This window comes from Telopea speciosissima, chromosome 7 (assembly GCF_018873765.1).
Source record: "Telopea speciosissima isolate NSW1024214 ecotype Mountain lineage chromosome 7, Tspe_v1, whole genome shotgun sequence".
NCBI classification, from domain to species: domain Eukaryota; kingdom Viridiplantae; phylum Streptophyta; class Magnoliopsida; order Proteales; family Proteaceae; genus Telopea; species Telopea speciosissima.
The window spans coordinates 24373638-24395992 of NC_057922.1; the positions used below are offsets into that span (position 1 = coordinate 24373638).

The 22355-nt window shown below is 38.8% G+C and overlaps 1 protein-coding gene across 1 annotated transcript in view; it reads left to right on the plus strand.

Annotated features, from left to right (window-relative positions):
* LOC122668004 (chromosome transmission fidelity protein 18 homolog) overlaps positions 1–22355 on the plus strand; it is a 33932-nt gene that overhangs the window by 8636 nt on the left and 2941 nt on the right. The window contains exons 8-21 of the mRNA XM_043864518.1: positions 3000–3110; positions 3205–3266; positions 3428–3472; positions 3639–3712; positions 5444–5511; positions 5594–5662; positions 5757–5857; positions 5947–6028; positions 6141–6219; positions 6310–6397; positions 6479–6632; positions 7838–8029; positions 8120–8179; positions 11696–12006. Coding sequence (XP_043720453.1) covers positions 3000–3110; positions 3205–3266; positions 3428–3472; positions 3639–3712; positions 5444–5511; positions 5594–5662; positions 5757–5857; positions 5947–6028; positions 6141–6219; positions 6310–6397; positions 6479–6632; positions 7838–8029; positions 8120–8179; positions 11696–12006 — 1496 coding nt within the window. The remainder of the gene's footprint in view (positions 1–2999; positions 3111–3204; positions 3267–3427; positions 3473–3638; positions 3713–5443; positions 5512–5593; positions 5663–5756; positions 5858–5946; positions 6029–6140; positions 6220–6309; positions 6398–6478; positions 6633–7837; positions 8030–8119; positions 8180–11695; positions 12007–22355) is intronic.

The window sequence follows — 22355 nt, forward strand, 5'->3', positions numbered from 1 at the left end:
ATCCAAAAGTGGATCTCTTTGGTGGACCTAGATGGACTCCTAAGGTGGGCTCTTGTGGATCTGATGCAGAGTCATCACCAAATATGGCTTGTTTCATTGGGAATAAGGCTAGGGTTGGGTTACATACATGTTGGGCCTTTGATCCCATGGGTTTCTAATGTAATAGGTCACTTTTATGGGCCTAAAATATGGGTCTATATGTTGCATACGGGATTAGCCCAATACTTAGTTTATTTTTATGTTTTTTAATTGAGCCGGTTCAAATTGGTTGCATCCAATTGGTTTAATTTAAGTGATCATGTGACTTGGTTAAGTGGTCATGTGATGTAAGTTGGGCTGGATTAGGACTTTATAAGTCCAACCATGTTTTGAGTCTATTTCTTTTAGTATTTTTAGTTTCCTAGTTAGTTTAAGTTGCCTAATAGGTTAGGGATAGGGTTAAGCCATTCTTTTTTAGTGTCTAAGTCTATTTGTGAGTCTTCTATATAAGTTTGTAAGGGAGGCCAGCATTACATACGAATTTGATTAATAAAAATTAGTTTTATGCTTGCTGCCATTGCTGCTGCTCTTTGTGAGTGTATATCCTTGTGGATCTCAAGGTGGATAGGGTGGGTGGACTCCTGCGACTCCTTGCATTGTGAAGATCGGGAGGTTCTCTCAAGTCATCAAGCTGCTGCCATTGTCTTGCAACACAGTGAGTTTGAACCTGTTTTCTTATTTTAAACCTTCTTCTATCATCCTTTATCCTCCCTTAGACCTAATCCACATTCCCCTCCATCCATCAAGCCCTAATCTCCATTAAACATGCAACTCCTACCTCAACTAGGACTCCCCCATAACTCCAGATTTAGCCTTCACTTTCAAACCCTACTTCCAGCCTACATTCCCTACATCATTCCCCACACTCGACCTTAACCCTAGCCCTTAGTCTCCACTATAACCCCTCCATTAACACCCAAAATCTGCAACTCAATTCTGTCCAGAATTGCAGAATTTTAAAACCTTCCCAAATCCTATTATTTTTATACCATATTGACCCCCTAGACCTGCCCATTAAAGCCATATAAGACCCATTCCCAAATTCCCATCCTAAACCCTAGAATTGACCTAAATCCTAGTGCTGTCCATTCGAACCAGCAGCCCCTTTTGTTATTTGATCCTGTTGTTTGGCTCCTAGTAGGTCTCCTACCTATCTAGGACTACATTAGGATCTCTAGTAGCCAAAACTATCTTTTAATTTTTGTTTATCTTTTCAATTTCAACCATCATTCTTATCATACCCAGCACCAATCTCAACTTCATCACAATCCTTCTTACATTTTCCCTTTCATTTGCAGCCTTCATCTTCATAAATCCCTCCAACAATGGCTTTTCTTTACTTTCCATTAAACCAAATCTCGACCCTGGCAGCAGCCAATTCTTGATTGCACCACAACCTCTCTGCAAAAGCAGGGGTAAGGCTGCGTACATTGTGACCCTCCCCAAACCCTGCAATGATAGGAGCCTCGTGCACTCGGTACACCCTTTTTTTTTAATAGAAGGAAATCCCATTAAAGCTTAAAGGAAAATTTTATAGTACTGTCATTTGACCGGCTCTGATGTATGGTGAGGGATGTGGGCAGTTAAGAAACGCCATATAGAAAAACTAAGCGTAGCGGAGATGAGGATGTCGAGTTGAGATGTATGTATGGTAAGGGATAAAGTGAGGAATGATCATATTAGAGCTGAGTTGGGAGTAGCTTTGACATATGATAAGTTTCAAAAAAGTCATTTGAGGTGGCATGACCATGTTCAACGGAGACTTTGGGATGCCCCAATTTGGAGGAGTGATTTGATTCAGATGGAAGGCACCAAAAGAGCTAGGGGTAGGCCTAAAATAACCCTAGTAGAAGTGGTGAGGAAAGGCATGCATAGCTTAAGCATCGTGTCAGGTATGACTTTGAATAGAGCTGATTGGAGAACAAGGATCCATGTAGACGACCCCATTCAGTTGGGATAAGGCTATGTTGCTTTTATTGTCGTTGTTTTTGTTAATAGAAGGAAATTAAAGAGTCAGTTCAATCCCAAAATCTGGTCATAGGTTGCTAATAACCTGCAGAAATTAGTTCCCAAGTTTCTAGAAAATCCAATGGATGGATCCAATATGCCAGACAGGACAGAAATTAGAAACTAGAAAAATCACAAACTAGCAAGTGAAAAGAGGACCTGTAACTCAAGATCAGCAGGGCTGATTGACCTCAAATTCAGGTCGATAATGGATATTGTAAAGGGGAACAAAGCCCCAAAAGTTTACCCAATAGTTAAGGCATTGCCTAGACAGTGTCTAGGCTCTTTCTTGAGTCTGCATGTTTTCTTTTTATGTAAGATATGGGGGCAAGATTTTAAGTGATTAAGAAAGCATGCAAAAACTGAGAGCAAATAAATTATTTCACAGTTGTAGAGATCTTTTTTTTATATTATTATTTATCTAGTTTTACACTTTGATGTGGGAGTTGCCCCGATCAGCGACAAGCTCCGAGAATGTTGCCTGAGGTGGTTTGGCCATGTGCAACGGAGGCCTGGGGATGCCCCAGTAAGGAGAAGTGATCTGATGCCGATTGAAGGAGCTAAAAGAGCTAGGGGCAGGCCTAAAATGACCATAGGTGAGGTTGTAGAATGACATGCATAGTTTGGGTCTTGTGCCAAGTATGACCTCAGATAAAGCCTATTGGAGAGCAAGGATCCACGTTATCGACGCCATGTAGCTGAGATTTTCCTGATTTCCTGGGCTATCCTCTTTCTTCTTACTTTCATCTTTCATTTTCCATTATTTACCTTTCTTATCCCATTTCTTTTTAAGTTTCTCTTACTTTCCTTTCCCTCTGTGAGGACCTCAGTTTTCTTTACTTGTTTTTGAAAGGATCCATGTAGCCTACCCCATTTAGTTGGGATAAAGCTGTGTATTGTTGTCACACTTTGAAGTATATTAAATGTACCTTTTCTTTTCCTCCTTTCTGAAGGTTGCAGCTGAAAAGAAATATGAAGTTGGAAAAGGCAATCTTCCTCAAGAGGACAAGCCTGGAAAGATTTCCTCCAAAAAAGGACGTAAAATGACATCACTGTCAAGACCTGTAAGTTTTCGAATGGTCAAACTACAATATCTTGTATGTGTTTGAATGTGAATGTCTAATGATGTTGTGATGGATATGTTGTTGGAAATGAAAGGTGATTTGCATTTGTAATGACCTATTTGCACCTGCCTTGAGGCCACTGCGCCAGGTAGCAAAGTAAGTTTTCACTAATTTCAATTGAAATTTATTTTTACATCTTCATTCTGAACTTCTATAGGTCTCAGTATTAGCACCAACTGGAGACATTATGCTTAGTTTTTTGGAAGCAATGTGATTTATTCTCATGATAATTAATGTGTTCTCTGTTTGCATTATAGGGTGCACATGTTTGTTCAACCAACAGTTAGTCGTGTTGTGAACAGGTAAACCACTACCTGCTGATTTCCCTCATTGGTGTAACATTTTCAAGTATGCTGAAGAAAATATTATTTCATTTAAATTGTCATTTTCTTTTATCAAGTTTATATGATAGTATTCAATGTTCCTTTCCAAATGAGGTCTTGATTTATCCAACACTTTTAATTGCAGGCTTAAATATATTTGTAACAAGGAAGGATTCAGGGCAAGCTCAATTGCATTAACTGCACTTGCTGAGTATACTGGTACCTGAGCCGTTATACTCACATTGAAGATTCAACTTTATAGACTTAAGTTTACCTTTTGGTCTCCTTTTCTCTCCTTTTCTTCCCCTCTTAAAAGCTGATTTTTTTTTCTCAAATAAGCAGAAATTGCCAAAGGGAGTTCTTAAAATAGAAAAATTTGCACTTCAAGAAAATGATCCTATACTGTGCTTAATTGCCAAGGATAATTAAGTTTTTCTTTATGCCCCAGGATGCTTTCAACAACAATAGAATCAAAGTACAGGTAATCTAGTTCCTGGAAAAGTGAAATTTTTTTGAAGAGGGACTACCCCATCTTTAAGAGTGTTGATTATTTAGATGGATCAACTTCTATCCATTTCTGGATTAAGAACAACTTAAGAACATATAATCAATCTTCCATGGTTCCATTAGGATATCTGAATAGAAAAGTGTACAGCAAGGGGATGGCAAAGCTTGTTGAGAAATTTCAGTTAGGATATCTGAGTAGAAAAATGTATGGCAAGGGAGTGGCAAAGGTTGTTGCAAAATTCATGAATTGAATAACAGCTCTCAGCTCTGTTAGTGCCTTGAAGATTCTTGCTTGGTGTTTGGACTCTCCTCATACACCACATAGGGAAAAAGAAGAGAATATTCAAGTTGTACTTGTCCATAATTACCAGAAGGAGAAAATCATTTACAATGCAAATTTTCTAAAGATGAAAAAGCAGTATACTGGAATGGTATCGAGGGATGGATTTATTCCAGTCAATCTTGATCCTATCCAGTGGCATGATTGGACATCCCACTGTGGATGGATAGATATTGATCGCACCCCAATGATGATGCATAGGGTTTAGGCTCCCTAATAGACCTCTCCTGCTAGACTTGAACCAACTAATAACTATATCTGAATTTCCCTCTATCAACAAATCCATAAAAGAATCATTTTAAAACTATTCAGTAGGGTCTGAGAAAACCTGAATCACTTTATCCGAACTGACTCTGGATGCATCACAGTCTCTGATGGACCCAGTTTCCTCAGAAACATCCATCAAAATTGAATTTGACAATGACCAAGATGAAGCACATTATGTGTGGATGTGAAATTGGAGGGAAGAATAATTGAACACCTCTATTAAAATAATATCATCATCATCCGCAGCAGAAACATTAATTCTTTTCTTACAATTAATTGCAAAATTTTAACTACTTGATTCTTGTGTAAGGACTTGCTATCGCAAAATTTATGTTAAACCTTTCCTTCTTCTTCCTGTACATTTCTCTTTCAACATATTCAGCTGCATTTCATCTCCACCCCCCCTCCCCAAAAAAAATGTAATGAAATTGTTTTAAGAAATTTCTTGCTTTTAATGGCAATTCATGAACATGCTAAGTTTATCCCCCCACTGAATCTAGCTATAGTAAAAGGCTTTTGCAATTCATGGAAAAATTGTACTAGTTGATTGTTATCTAAACTATGGACCATTGGCTAAGGTTTCTGGGTTGTAGGAGATCTATTGAAGATCTTCCTGATGTGGGAAATGGCATTATCTTCAATTATCAAAAAAGGATGACAATTATATACTACTTGACGTCATCCTCACCTTCCTCCGGCTTATCACCGGGGTTATTTTTCAGTTTTGTAACAATTTGTTTTTCAATCTGGATCTTTATCTTTATTTATTTATTTCATTGCACTTGTGCTTCGATATTTCCTTTTATTCAGGTTTAGCTTTCTTCTTTCTTTTTCAGATTGTGACATTCGTTCATGCCTGAACACACTTCAATTTCTCAACAGGAAAAAAGAAACTCTCAATGTGGTATGCTATTGATGCACCATTTCTCTGCTAAAATTAGTCTTTGTGACCTCATATAAATTCATTTACTTATTCTGGAGTGCAGTTGGAGCTTGGTTCTCAAGTGGTTGGTCGAAAGGACATGACAAGAAGTGTTTTTGATGTTTGGAGAGGGGTAGTGTATTGCAAGTCATGCCTATCACTATGTTAACTAATTCACTATTTCATGTCTTATTTGCTTAAATTTGAGGACATCTATGTGCCCTTAGGTTTTTCAAAAAAGGAAAGTGAAACATGAAAGAAAATCTGTGAACGGCTGCATCAATACCTCCAGTGATTTTGACTCTTTGCACTCCCTCATTTCTAACTGGTAGGTTCAAAATTCCAACAATTATCTTGTTTGCCTTATATATTGTTCAGCAGTAGCTGTTTCCCTTACAGGTTATTATTATTGTGCAGTGGCGATTATGATTTGACAATGGGTGGGATTCATGAAAACATTTTGCAGCTCCGTTATCATGATCCAAGGATGCAAAAGACTGTGAGCCTTATACCACATTCCTGTTCCACTTGTCCATGATTATTGTAAAATGTGTGCAATGGAAAATTTAGGTCAAGAAGATATTTGACTTCTCAATCATTTGGTTTTGAAGGTCAAATGCTTAGATGTTCTTGGTGTTTCTGATTTCATACATAAGTATATCATGCGGACTCAGCAGATGTCACTTTATGGTAAACATGACCTGCATATCCTTCAATATTTGCATCCTCTTGAGGATATTTATGCTGGGTAATCTGTTGAATCCTATGCTTCCTTTTCAGTTTATCAACCTATTGTTGCAATAGCTATTCATAACCTAATAGCCCAGGTCGAGAAACCAAATATTGAGTGGCCAAAATCTTTTCACAGGTAATGCTCTTTTTATCTGAAGATTAGCCTGTTGCAATGTGGCACCATAACAATCCACTAAATCTCAATACAAACTTTCAGATACCGAACAATGTTCATGGAAAAGAAGGATATTTTAAAGTCTTGGAACAACAAAATCTCGCCATCTATTTCAAGACATCTATCAACGGAGTGTTTTGTCGAAGACGCCGTTTCTCCATTGTTACATATTCTATCACCTCCAACCCTGAGGCCGGTAACTCACTCAAACTTCATTTATTTTGTTGTGATTCTTTTGCTCCTCCCCTCCTGTCCATTTGAGTGCTAGGATATTTTACTTATTACCTACATATATAAAGGAGTTTTAGATGCATAATGAAAGCATTAGGCATGTATTCCTTCTTTCATGATTTTATCACTTCAGATTTTTGTCCATAGTTTGGAGTATTTTAAGCTGCCTAAGCAAGTCAGTTAAGAATCTGTTGAAAACTCAGATAACTGACTTTCCAAAGAGTGATTGTGTAGGGTTAACTGCCCATGTTTTCCAATTTTGGATAGCTGACTTAGCTGAAGAGGAGATTCATATCAATACAGATTGCTATGAGTTTTGAGTACGTTTGAACTGTCCAGAACCGACACCACACATGACAAACCCATAAATCCTTTGGCTTGCTGACCTATTTTCCGTGTCATGTTCTTGTAATCTACATAGACCAGCATTGATTCATTCAATCCTGGACCCAAGAGATAGAAATTGAGATTTTGTTCTTTTATTTTTTGGGTTTCTGAAACATATAGAAGAGAAGCCTCTATTAAGAGGTCAAACTACTGACTCTACAGGTGACTAAAGCCCACATAAGTAACCAAAGCCTACTATGGTAATTACGTAAACCGTTTCTTAGTCATTGACAGCAAGGACCAAGAAATAGAGCTCTTCCACAAAAATCTGAATGCCCCAAAATAATCTGAACATTGATTCACAATTGTAAATGGGATTGATCTTCCCCCTTAGGTAAATCAAAGAAACACCTAAGAAGAAGACAAGGAACTCCTACCACACCTATCTGGCAAAAGCGTGATGCATAAGGATGCATCTACAGGTTCCCATCTTATCTGCAGAGAAATCACATTTTGCATTTTTGCCAAGCATCATACTCCTGTTCATAAGATTGTCCATGATAAGAATTTAATCAGGGAAATCTGATTTGAGATAAGGCTATATTGATAGACGGGAGAATCCCAAATCCATTTCATAGGGATGTTGAAGGATGTGAACCATAGGAGTGCCAAGTGAATTGGCCAGCAACTATCCTTTAGCCTCAAATCTCCAAGTCTGATGGTCATGAACCCCCTGCAACTATTGAGTAATGTTCTTTTTCCGTTTTTGGATTACTTTGGTGAATAGGCTAACTGTAGCATCTCTTTCCTTTGACGTGTGGATGGTTTTTATTTTTCTTTCAGGTGGCATTGCACTTGCTTTCAGAGAGAGAGAAGGATGATGTGGCTCAGCTAGTTGATACAATGGTCTCGTACTCTATAACATATAAGAACATGAAAACTGAGCCTCTGCCCAGTACTCCAAGACTTGAAGGAGCTTTAGACACCTTGGCACTTTCTTTTGAACCCCCCATCAAAGGCTTTATAAACTTTAAGGCAAGAATTATTGAATTCAATTTTTATGCAAGTAATATGGCTAATATTATTCGCTATCTTGATTGATCTCTTTCCACTGTTTTTAAACAGGACTATCAATGTGGACACTCTGGACTCTCTTCAGCTATGAAGCAAATCTTGGTGCATGAGGTGAGTGGTGCAGTTTTTTAGGCAGACTGCCCTTATTCCTGAGTTCTTAACTCATCCTTTGATACACACAGCTGGCAGTAGTTGATAGACTGATAAAATGAAGCAAAAAATAACCTAGGCTGCTACCAATAATTTCCAACTGAACTAGGGCTTAAAATGGTCTGATATGTTAGGTCAATCTGAGCACATTTAGACCTGTCTTGGTACCAAGACAGATACTCCATATCTCATACAAGATCTAGATGGATCCTAAATATGGATTGGATGAGTCAATACTGGATAACAACAACAACAACAACAAACTCATACTTATCCCAACTTAATGGGGTTGGCTACATGGATCCAAACAAATCAAAGTAGGAAAAACTGAAGTCTAAAACCAAAAAAGGGGAATGAAGAGATGGGAAACAAAAAAGGAGGGGGAGGGGGATGGAAAATGACAAATGAAAGATGGAAAATAAAAGAGAGACGAAAGATGAAAGTAAGAGGAAAGAGGCACAGCCCAGCAAGTAAACGAGAATCTCAGCTAAATAGGGTTTGCTACGTGGATCCTTGCCCTCCAATAGGTTCTATTTGAGGTCAGACTTGGTACAAGACCTAGACTATGCATGTCCTTCCTCATAACTTCTCCTATGGTCATTTTAGGCCTGCCCCTAGCTCTTTTAGCTCGGGCAATCAGAATCATATCCCTACTCCTTATTGGGGTGTCCCTAGGCCTCCATTGAACATGATCATACCACATCAAATGACTCTCTCAGAGCTTGTCGTTGATCGGGGCAACTCCCAAGTCAGCTCTAATACGATCATTCCTTACTTTATTCTTCTGAGTTTTTCCGCACATCCATCTTAACATCCTCATCTTTATAGCTTCTCAATATGATACTTCTTAACTACCCAACATTTTGCCTCATACATTATAGCCGCTCGTACAACAGTCCTATAGAACTTTCCTTTAAGCTTTAAAGGAATATGTCGGTCACACAACACTCTGGATGCTCCTCTCCACTTCATCCATCCCACTTTAATTCTCTGTGAAACATCATCATCTATGCCACCTTCTTTATTTAAGATTGACCCCAGATATTTAAAATAGTTACTTTGTGGTATCTCTCTTTCCTCGATTCGCACCATGTTAGTATCCATCATTGTGTGACTAAAATTACACATCATATACTCTGTGTTGATACTGGATATTAAAGCTGCATAGAGCCAATCGTTTTCAAGATTCAGAATTGGATCTTGATCTGACTGATCTAATTTACAGAAATTGGATCCAACTGCAATTTAAGACAGATCTGCTTTTAAGAATATTTAAATATAGTGGATGCATAAGGCCCTCTAAAGAAGTTGCTCCATTAATGATGGATTTCTAGAAGCCTAAAGGTTTAGGATATTAGAAACTCACTAATAAACCAGAACCACAGAGAAGAATTAATGGCCGGAATCAAAGATAATTCAACAAAACAAGATCAGGATATCTGTCGCACTTCAGAATGCAATGGATTACTCTATTCTATAAAGAGAACAAAATAACAGAACTTGAAACCAATCCTACGGTCCAATTCAAAGATACAGAAAAATCCCACTTTAAGAGAACTCTCAAGAACTGATATCAGTGAAGGTGGACGGTTCTCAGAAGTCAGAACATAACAGAATATGATCGGATCAGCAAAACAGAACTCAGGTGCAATAGTTGATGATCTAATGTAGGACAGAACCCCAAAACTGTATCCAGATGATAGTATTAGCAAATTCAAGAACTCGACCCTTATGAACAAATATCAAGAACAGATTTTGAAACCATGCAGTGACTCAGAATAGCATCCGATTGCAAGATATTTAATCAGATTTGAAATTAGAGACACATTCAGTGAGAAATCTCATATTCAAATCATAGGGTATGCCAATAATTTAGAGTTAACCATGTTGAAGGGACTGAACAATGAAGAAGAAGATATGACTAAGCATCCCACCTAGCCTCAACTGGAATCCTACCAATAGATTGCCTCATCTCACAGCAGAATCCTGCGTCTGACAGAGTAAATGAAGGCAAAGCCAATCTCACATAGCAGTAAAATCATGGGGGAGTATGTACCCCTTCCCTTTTATTTATAGCAAATTGTTAGGAGATAACATACTGATCATAGGACTGTCTAACAGCCGATAGGAATAAACTCCTTAATAGATAATGAGAGAATTCCAGGAATCATACTAACACTAGAACTCCAGAACCGTAAGCTCATAAAGGAGTCCTATTTGGAGTGAAACACTTGATTAAATAAGAAAAAACAAACTGAACTGAAACTTATTATTCTTATTCCATCTCTTACAACAAATAAAGTAATAAAAATTAAAAGGATAATGATAACCCATGATTGGGCAGACTGCGGACAGAAAGCAGAACCACAACTGAGTGAAAGGCTTAGTCATGTCCTTTTCCCTCTCCTACTTTTTAGAGTACCTTCCTTGATCTGGATCAATTAACCTTTAGAATGTCCTTAAAGCACAAGGGTCTGAAGAAATGCTTCTGTTTAACCTATAATTCTCAACAGGGATCCTCATTGAATGTATCACATGATTTTCTGTATTGCATGATGAATAACACAATACACAATACAGACCCATGTCTTTATTATATATATATATTTTGTATACGTAGCCATTTATGTTATTTCTTGTAAAAGAAATGTATATCTTTTATCGTTTATCACAAAACCATTGATCACTCTATGTTCTGGAAGTTATTTACTTAAAAAAGATGTTAATCATCATGGTTATGTTGATGGGACGTCTATAATGTACCTGGTTAATTTATTACTTGCATAGATCTGCAGATATTTTTGAATTGGATTATTAAAATAATAAAAAGGACTTACCCAGTGCACAAGGCTCCCGCCACTGCGGGGTCTGGGGAGGGTCATAATGTATGCAGCCATACCCCTGCTTTTGCAGAGAGGCTGTTTCCAGATTAAAATAATAATCTCTAATTTTATAACATATGTAAAAATCTATTACATAAAATTATGAAATTTTTTGTATGTGTATTTTAATGGTGAATATATAGCATATGCATGCAAAGATTGAAGTTCTGTTACATTATTGTATTTGTAATTGTATATTATGGATGAATATATATACTTGATAACATAGTGATTGCGACTAGTATCCATGGTCGAGTATATATAACCAAAAGGTTGTTTGTCTTAGCATAGGTATAGGTAGTTTTATTATTGGGTTATTATCTTAAAAGCCATATTTAAGTTTATGTGAGCATCATTCAGATTGTTATTTTAACGTGTCCTTTTTTTCTGTCTATTTTTTGCACATTAAATTCTTCAACTGTTTGTGACATGATACCAATTGCTGATTCCTCATATTAATAGTTTCATTGAACCCACCTCCTACGGGTGGGTGTGCTGCATGTCAACATGTGTTCCTCACAAATGAATTGTGTATTTTTCCAGGTTTTTTCATCTCAAGCTTTTATATTACATGAAACATTGAATTATTTTCCAGGTAGAAAAGCAAAAGATTCTGCGAGAAAGCATTGGTGGACCTAGACACTCATATGAGGGAGGCAATAAGGAAGACCAAGCTTTGCCCAGGGGAGAGAGTCATGAAGCATTGTCTACCAAGACTTATGGAGTGGCTTCATTTGAGAAGATGGAAAATGGAAAGGACAAGTCGAAATACATGCTATTGAAAACCAGTACCTTCACAAATTCATCAACGTCAGGCCTCAACAGAAATGCCACAACAAGCACAAAGGAGACAGCCTCCACTGCTTCAAAGATTCGTACTTCTAGTTCCTCTAGTTTCTTTGACAGGTGATGATCGATCTAGCTCTGCTTATCATTTTTTTAAAAACTTTGTTAAGGAAAAGAGAAGGAAGAAAGAAGAGAGAAAATCACCATGGTTTATGTGGTTCGGCTATGGAAGCCTACATCCACGCTAGAGGAGAGACTGTTTTCTTATTCTTTCTCATAGTTATAACCCTATGTAAGAGAAAACCCTAACTAGGAGATGGGATTCGTGTTGGTGTTTGTTGATATACATTGTTGTGGCCCCTTACTTAACAGCTCGAGCTTTTGGGATAAGCGGTTGTAACATGATATCAGTGCCAGGAGGTCGGGTGTTCGATCCTTGGTGTGTGCGAGGGGTTTGTGTTATGTATTGTTGCGTCCCTATGCTTTGTGCCCCCTCGGTGCCATGTGATGGTGTTATGTGCAGAACCATATATGTGTGGGGGCCTGCACGTTTTGGGGGGTGGGGCTGTTGGTGTTTGTTGATACTTGATATTTGTTGTGGCCCTTAACAGCTCGAGCTTTTGGGATAAACAGTTGTAACAATACATGCAGCCCCTCTAGGGTCCCACACCAAAGTGGATGTAGACCCGACCCAATACATCCAACACTCCCCGTCAAGTTAGAGTGTGGATATCATGCACGCCCAACTTGCTTCTTAAATATTGATATTGTTCATGACCCAAAGCTTGGGTAAAAATATCCATCACTCGATTTTTTTTTGGATGAATAAAAAATATATTAAAGAAGCACAAAGAATCTTTCCCCCCTCCAGAAAAAGGGGGAAAGAACAAGGAACATTACAAGGAGAAAGCTCCACACCAAAACAACGGACTAACCTACAGCCTAAACAAGTTGAAGGAAACCACCCGCAGAGGCACAAAGGATATAATCAGACCCTAACAACCAATCACCTGTAGATAAAGTTAACCTTCTTCCCATTAGGATTATAAGGAGGAATGGGAGGGATAACCCAGCTCCAATTTTGGTTCTTAAAAGACAAAGAACTATCATCCTCATTATGGGAATGAGGTTGCTTGTCCGTGTTCCTTAATACATCAGAATCAAACAGCACACTTGGCAACACCTTGTCACTCATGACAGGATCTTGATCATTTGACTCCAAATCAGAAGTTTCGATTAATGTAGCCTTCAAATGATCAAGCCATTCGTTCGCAACTGGGGAATCTGGTGGAGAGGACTCAGAAGCTTCTTGTATGGAGGTCTCAGCCACATCATAGTCCAGCCTGGAGTGAGCGTGCTTCGATGGCTGCACAACATGCAAGCCAGGTTTTGAAATGTTCACCTCAGCCTCTAGCACCTCACCCTGGAGAACTATTTGAATTCACCACCCAAGGCTTCATGCTGCCTCAAAGGTGATTCGTTGACTTCATGAGGCTGAAGGGAACCAGGTTCTAGACTCTGGAGACGTGTACAAGACACAATGGGAAGAGGGTCAGGGTCTTGGGTATCCTCCATAGACTCCAACATGGCGAATCTATTTGTGGCCAAAAGCTCCGTCACTTGATTTTTGGATGAAACTTGTGAAGTCTAAACAACCTTTGCCTGATTTTTTCTTGAACAACATGATAATATATTTCGATGTGCTTTGATACCATGTTGGAGGGTGCAACACAAAATGATGCAGGTCCAAGCACACGAAAGAAGAAGAAGAGCAGCCTTGACTAGGCTGATTTTCGTTGGAGCCTTTTAGTTTTCTTTTGTTTTAATTAGGAAGGTTAAAACACTCTTTTTATTTTCTTGAGTGTTGCTTAGTATTCCCTCCACGATTTTAGAGGGATAGGTTGCTTTATTTGTTTGTTTTGTTTGCTTAAATTTGTACTCCTATTTAGAGTACAAGTATGCTAATGGTTTAGGAATCAGATTAAGCATCACTAATCCTAATCTGACTAGGATTGTTTCTAGGATTTGAAACTAGGATTCCTAGTTCAAACCTGAATATTTTGTAAGGCCTATTGGCCCCCCCTCTTTTATTATAAATAGAATAAATTGTGGGCAGGCTCCCCCACTTCTTATTGCATTAAAAAAACTGTGTTTCAGATCTGAGATTGCTGCCATAGAGCTGCTGCCTCTGCTCCTCTGTGAACTTGCATCCTTGTGGACTCAAGGTGGTGAAGGGTGGGTGGACTCCTGCGACTCCTTGCACTGTGAAGGTCGGGAGGTTCTACCAATCTTCAAGCTGCTGCCTTTTCTCTGCAATACAGTAAGTTACCCTGCTGCCCTTTGCTCCCTCTTATACAGACCTGCTATATTCACTTTCTCCTATTACATTCGACTTCCATTAAACCTGCAACCTAATTCTGCCTCCTACAGCAGAATTTAAAGACTTATCCAAACCCTAACCTCTTTACATCATTAGGATCCCCTAAGCCTGCACATTAAAACCCTATAAACCCCTTTCCTCAAATCTGCCCCTAAACCCTAGATCTCACAAACAGCCCATTTTCATAAAGCATCCTACCCGAAACCCTAGATTCCCAACCTCATCCAAATCAATCCAAACTTATACCAATAGACTCCTTAGAACCTGCCTATCAATACCAAATAAACCCTAATTCGAAACCCTAACCCTAACCCTATTTTTTACCCTAATTACCTGAACTTATCCCATTCGGCCAACCCTATTACTGAACCTGGTTCCTAAGTGGGACTTGTTCCACCTAGGCTACATTACAAAACCTTAAGGCATATAGTGGAGAAATGATGTCGATAAATTTACTGGCTTAAAGTACAGCTGTAAGAAGCAGGGCAGCAGCTGTAGCTGAACCTAGGTCCAAAATTGGACCTATCTTTTGAGGTGTCGAACCAGTCAGCTACGCTGGGTTTTTAGCTAGCTTGCATGGGCTAATAGTAGTCTATTTCAGTTATTTTAACTCCTAGTAGAAGTAGGAATAATTACATGTTAGCTGTTCTTTTATTTCAGCAAGTTGTAATAATTTTTAGTACTCCTATTCATAGTAGGGGTTTGTTTTCAGTTTTCGTAGTTAGAATAGGAGTTTGTTTTCAGTCTATATAAGCAATGTAAGGCTCAAAGCCAAGACACAATTTGATTAATGATTTTTCTGCGTTGCTTTGGCCTCAATTAGCTGTAGGATACAATGGGTGAAAGACCCTAACCTGAGATAGGTTGTTCCTTCTTCCTCCTTGTTTTACCACCATACACATACTGATTTAAGTTTTGTTGATTACCAAGGCTGCTGTTCGAATTTTATCATCTGATTTTAATAGAGTTAACTGATATTCCATCCAATATCTTATTCCAATCCAGAGGTAAGATCAATCAGTGATTTAATAGCTCACGGAATACTCTGATTTACACTCAATTCGAGAATATACCAATTTAATCCCTGAGTATCTATTGGTCTAATTTCACTCAAACTTTGGGAGATAAACGACCACCCCTAGAGGGCAAGTCGGCCCAGATTTGGTGGCTTCCTGATCTTTGATTTGTGTGCTACTTAAAAATAACTCAAACCTGCAAATTTTGGATTCCAGAATTTATGCTTCTCTAATTACTTCTAATCTAGCCATTAGATTACTGTCATGTTTTGGGTATTAGTAAAGCTACCTTAGGGGAGGAATTGATCTAAGTTTGGGGGAGATCTACCATCAGATTTGGTTTAATTTCAGTTTGATTGTTTTTGAAAATTTTCTTTCAAACCTAAAATTCTCTAATTACTCTCAAACTACCCAACCATTCTCTCTCATCTTCTGAAGAGTGTTAATACTCATTGTGGGGGATTGAATCCTAGATTTTGACCTTCACCTGAGACGGTTGACTTTGAGTTGACTTTAGGGAATTTTAGTGTGTTCTTGAGATCCTGTTGTGGAATTAGGTTTAGTAACTATTACAGGTCTGGTCTTGCATTAAGTTGGTATCAGAGATATGGCTGAGGAGAGTTCTAACAACCAAAACTCAGCTGTGGAACCTCTTGAAGGGACAGTTCGAAAGTTGGTTGAAAGAATGACAAGTATGGAGCAGTGCTTGGACTTGTTCACTACACAAACGAGGGGACAACTGTAAACTACAGTCAACCGTTCTTCCTAGAGCATAAAGAACCATCAACAAATCCAATTTTCCAGGATGATGATGCTACATCCCATTATGATCGTGACTTGAACCAATGGCAGGATGATAAGCACAAAGTGAAGTTGGAATTGAAGGAGTACAACGGGAGGCATGACCCACAGGTCTTCTATGATTGGTTATGTATCCTCGACAACTACTTTGATTGGTTCAACTTAACGGAGGAGAGAAAGATGAAGCTGGTCCGTACCAAGTTAATAGGGGTAGCAATGGAACGGTGGCGTACTCAAGAAGATAAATTGTATTGTTGTCAACAAGAGCCTACAACTTGGGAAGAGATGAGAGAAAAATTGAAAGAGAAGTACTTACCTTCAAGCTTTCGACGAAGGCTACACGATCAGCTTAACACTCTTCGTCAAGGATCTGTGACAGTGGAAGAGTACATGGACAAGTTTGATGATCTTCTTGCTCGTACCCGCGTAGATGAAGAAGATGACCAGCTCCTATCCCTCTTCAAATTGGGATTACAGACTGATATTCATGACAAGATGGGTGTGACCCATATCCTTAATTTGAACGATTGTTCTTGAGATCTTATTGTGAGATTAGGACTTGTAACTATTACAAGTCTGGTCTTGCATTATTGTTCTGTTTTGTGAAGGCACTTGAAGCAGAGAATTTACTCAAATCAGACCCTTGACGCTTTAATTCACAATCCAGAGATGCCAAGAAGAACTTCACAGTAAATAAACCAACTGGTGCACCTACCTGAGCTCCACAAGCTACAACGGATAAGGGTAAGGCTCTTATGGTTAATAGAGGTGCTACGAAGTGTTCTCATTGTAATGGGTTTGGTCATCATGCAAAATTCTGTCCACAATAGGGAAAATCAAATTCAGTTACTGCTGCCATGGAATCCAACCCCGATGTACAGGTTTGTGAGCCACAGGTTGATGATGATTGGATAATGCAGCCCTTGAAACTGAAGACAACGACTTCTTCTTAGATGATGATAATGAAAAGATCTATGAAATAAACGTCGTGAATCGAATTCTGGTCGCCGAAACAAAAGGTGAAGAATGGCAACAGCATTGCATCTTCAACACTCTAATGGCTGGTGGACCATTGACATCACAGGTGATTGTGGATAGTGAAGCTGTTTAAACATTGCATCTCAAGCCTTTGTCATTGAAGGAAAGCTGAAAACAGAGGTTCACCCATAACCCTACAGGGTATCCCTCCTCAACAATATTTGGAGGTAAATCAACGTTGTTCAGTGCTGCTGAAATTAGGAGCGTAAGAAGAGGTTGTTTGGTATGATGTTATAACCATGGTACTGACTGATGTCCTACTTGGGCAACCATGGATGTAGGACAACAATGTGTTGGTGGGAGGTACTAAGAATCAATGTTTCTTTGATTTTAAGGGAAAGCCCATGGTACTTAATCCACTCAAATGTACCAGCCATGAGACCAAGGTTGAGAGCTGCACAGGCCAAGCGCCAACAATTGCTACAATCAGTTGACAAGAAGCAACCAGCGAAGGTGGAGTGTAAAAGCAAGCTGCAACCAGCCAGTACATCTACAAGAATGGGGCTGTGTGCTGAAAAAAAACTGTTAGCTTTACCCCACAGGGAGTTCTTGGCAATCAGTGAAGAAACCGGTTTAATTTTGGCACTTGTAACTAATGACAGATATTCAGCATGCCATTGATCTAGTACCAGGCTCGATGTTACCAAATCTGCCCACTTACTGTCTCAGCACTACTGAGCATGTCGAGCTTAAGAGACAATTGGATGATTTGTTGAAAAAGAGATTCATAGTTGAGAGTATGAAGCGGATGAGTTCATTCGACATATCACGGAGGGAGTTTGTAAAAACTGCAAGGGAGTTTCATAAAACTCCATGAGCTTAATGTGACATGCCAATGTATTAGCCTCATTGTTTAAGTTGTTTAACACTTGGGTAGGCCCATAAGCGATTTGAACCAGGGTTTTTGAACCCCGAATTGCATCAATTTGTATCAAAGCCAAAACTTGCCATGGATATCTATGTTTTCAAGACCACCGTTTGTTTGCCCAAGAGAAAAACTGATATGTTGCTCGTAGTTGACAAGGATGATAATTTTATTTCGCGGCCTGTGGTGGAGATGTTCAAAGACCAACGAGATTATCATTAAATCTGAGGATGATGTTCGTCGAAGTTGCAATTTCCCAATATTGTTATGGTGTTTATTGTGAAGTATTTAATTCTTCTAAGCGAATTAGTAAAGTGGGTCAAGAGTGGTTGGAAGCATGAAGAGGTGTTGTTAATCATGACAAATTTGTGCACCTTATAGCCTTCTCACATGCGCCAGATATTTGTTCTTCAAGTATTGATTGACGAAGTATCCGTAGAACCAAAGGAGTCTACACCAACAATGCAGCCAAAGGAAGAGTCAAAAGAATCAACACACGAGGAAGACAACTCTGATGTGGAACAACTAGGTAATGGCAAAAGGAGAGTAATGTCAGGTTAAATCATGAATGCTCTAACCCCAGGCAGGATCTTGATCTCAATCAATAAACTTCAAATTTAGGGAACAAATCAGCAAATAAAACAGAAGATGGAAGAGAAGATGGAGGGATAAAAGGGTAATGGGGATAGAGGGCTGTCTCAGCCGTGCCTCGCACCCTCAATTCTCTCAGTTGATCTCTTAGCCTTTCTCAGGACAATGGTTTGCAAAAGCAAGCTTCATTTAAGGCCTCTATATATAGTGAGAGCTTAGTTAAGAGAATAGTAGTAGATACTTGCTGAGAAGCTGCTTAGAAGCTACTGATGAGAAGCTGCTGATGAGAAGCTTCTTAGAAGCTACTTAGTAGCTACTGAGGGAATGGCTTGATTTGAAGACAAATTGGCTGGTCCAATTCTGTCCTAAAGTTAGGGACTGGTTAGGCTCGAGTTGACTGGTCTTGGCTGGATTGGATCTTCTTCCTTGGATTGTATGTCAGCTCACACATGGGGCTGGGATCTACATCAACTCTCAGCCTCTTAGAAAAAATTCGACCTCAAATTTTGAAGATGGTAGGGGTAAGCTTGGTGTGGTGAATGTCAAATTTCTGTCCATGCAAATATTCTTGCAGCTCCTTGAAGATACAGATGTAATCCAGAATGTGTGGAGTTCGTTCTTCAAAGTACTTTGGTGGTGGAATAACAAATTCCACGTGTTCAACTTCCACATCATCCACTCCCTCAAGTTTGCTTGCTTTAAATTCTTCAATGTAAGCCTCGACATTTGGAACATCAAGGGCTGACTCTTTCATGACGACAAAAATTGCTGGAACTTCAACATTAACTTTATAGATGTCATTGTTATCATCCAGGGTGTCTTCACACTCTGCTCCTTCAAGGGCAGCATCAACAGTCCAATCATCAACAAGCTGTGGTTCACACACCAACATCTCCGGAATGGATTCAATGGCTGTGATTATTGAGTCTGTCTTCTCTTGTTGCTCTTCCATCTTCAAAATTTCAACGACTTCTATGGTAGTCTGTCTGCTCTGATACCAATTTAATGTCAGGTTAAATCACGAATGATCTAACCCCAAGCAGGATCTTGAACTCAAGCAATAAACTTCAGATTAAGGGAACAAATTAGCAAATAAAACAGAAGATTGAAGAGAAGATGGAGAGATAGAAGGGTAATGGGGATAGAGGGTTGTCTCAGCCGTGGGCCTCTGACCCTCAAATCTCTCAATTGATCTCTCAGCCTTTCTTAGGACAATGGTTTGCAAAAGCAAGCTTCATTTGTTTTATTCATTCTCTTCTTTTTAAAAACTTACAATAAGGCCTTTATATATAGTGAGCATAGTTTAAAATCTCTCGATATCTCGGTATCTCGGGCTGGTCGAGATGGCCGAAATATCCGAAATATACCGAAATATGGTATTTTTCCGCCATATTTCGGCACTCCATCTCGGTGGGTTTTTGGCCATATTAAGGCCTAATACTTCATGTACACCCTTATTTAAGCTAAATAAACACATTTGAACCTTCATATTGCAAAAAAAATGAACTCAAAGTGGTGTTTTGGGTTTGCACCCTTGATTGACAATATACGGTCGCCGACCCTGATGTATAAATAGTTAAATATACATTGATTAGGTACTAAAAGACATAAGAAATTTAAACAAAGTAATGAAACAAAAATAACTCATAACTCATAACTCATAAAGTCCATAATAGTCAATAGTTTAATACTCAATAGTCAATACTCATTACTCAATAGTCAATACACAAAGTCACAAGTTCACAACTCATAAGAGTGCAAGACTCACAAGAAATATCCCGAAATATCGCCGAAATATCCCGAAATATCACGAAATATCACCGAAATATGAACTTTTTCCATTTCGCCTTGCCATTTCGTCTCGGTACTGTCGAGATTTCAGAAATATCCCGAAATATCGGCGATATTTCGCGAAATCTTGAACCATGATAGTGAGGGCTTAGCTAAGAGAATAGTAGTAGATTATTGCAGAGAAGCTGCTGATGAGAATCTGCTTAGAAGCAATTGAGGGAATGGCTTGATTTGTAGACAAATTGGTTGGTCCAATTCTGCCCCAAAGTTAGGGACTGGTTAGGCTCAAGTTGACTGGTCTTGGCTGAACCGGATCTTCTTCCTTGGATTGTATGTCAGCTCATGCATGGGGCTGAGATCTACATCAGAGAGAGATGATTAATATAGGTGGAGAAACGACAAACTCTACTGTAGTGATTGATGTTCTACTGATGTAGATCAAGAGAGGTTCTAGCCAAGGGTTTAGCTCTCGATTTCGCCCCTGGTTTCGCCAGGTCACAAAATCGAGTTTTGGCGAGATCTCGGCAAGTTGGTGTATTTTTTCCCGTCTTAACTCGGTGGTGGGTTTTGGTGGCCATATGGCCAAGATAGGTCCTGAAATTTGATACCCATTCTATTTTAGGCCTTCTAAACACAATGGAAACATTAGTTTGGACAAATTCAAACTCAAAATGGTATTTTGACTTCAGACCCTAGGTTGGTAGTCTACGGCATAGTTGAGCTCTACCCTAGGCAATTCCACACAATATTTAGAATACATATAATTAAAGTAGAGGTGTAAAACAACTTAATTAAGCACTAGGAATTAAAAAGCATCAAACCATAAACCATTTAAACATTAGGCATCATATTCATAATCATACATGGTGATGGTTTGACGATTTGTTAATAATTGTTAGAAACTTGGAAAGAGACATAAATTAAACAAGTATAAGTGTAAGTGTGTAACAAGTCCTACCATTTGAGAGTAGCTAGTACTGAAATGAGTGTCGGTAGACATTGTATCACAAATAAACACTACATAGTCAACAAACAAGTATTGATCATGGCTGGTTTAGTTCTTGAAATATTCATCCAAAAAAAAAAAGTATTGATCATGAATCTATGAAAAAAAGCACCAAAACCCTCTCTTGATGTTGAAGCTTCAATCTTGAATCTCCAAGCTTTAATCTTCATTTGAGGTGAGATTTACAAAAAAAAAAAAAGCACCAAAACCCTCACTTCCAAGTGTTTTTTTCTTCATAGTAGAGGCGAGATTTCGAGTTGAGGTTGTAATCTCGCCAAGAGGGTGCCTTTTTATAGCTTGGTTTTCGACTGAGTCGAATCAAGATCGAGATATACCACAAGATCTTGGTGAGATACCAAGATCTCGACCGAGATATTGGACAAATCCTGTATCGCCTACCGTCTCGTCTCGAGACTTCACGAAACCGAGTTTTTTTCGAGATCTCACCGAGATCTTGTACCATGGTTCCAGCACAAGTATTCACGTCAGAATAAGCTCAAATCCTAATCTAATGGGTTATATGGCAAGCCCATATATGAGGGATAAGTAGCCCCATACGAATTTAATTAGTTAGTTGTATCTAGTTCTTTAAAATTGTCAAGTCTTAGGGATGTCAATAGGTTAGTTTCATTGTTAGTTGTGAAAGACTTTGAAAATGTAAAGTTCACACATATCTTGAAAAGTCCCAATGTAAGTCCTACGAAATGTATAGGTCCTCAAGTCTAGGAGAAAGTTCCAATGAGGGTCTAGAACCTTCCCAGCCTCTCTATAAAAAGAGCTACATGAATGCATTTGATATCATAATTTGAATGAAATTGAGTTTATACTATTCTTCTGTGAGAAACAGAGCTGTAGTGAGATTCTGTTCCTGGTGAGATGCCAAGGTGGTTGGTGAGATACTAGCTTAGTCTTGAGGTGAGACTCTTCAAGTCACATCCTTCTTCTTCTATCTTATTTCCTCTATTATGTTCATGTAATATC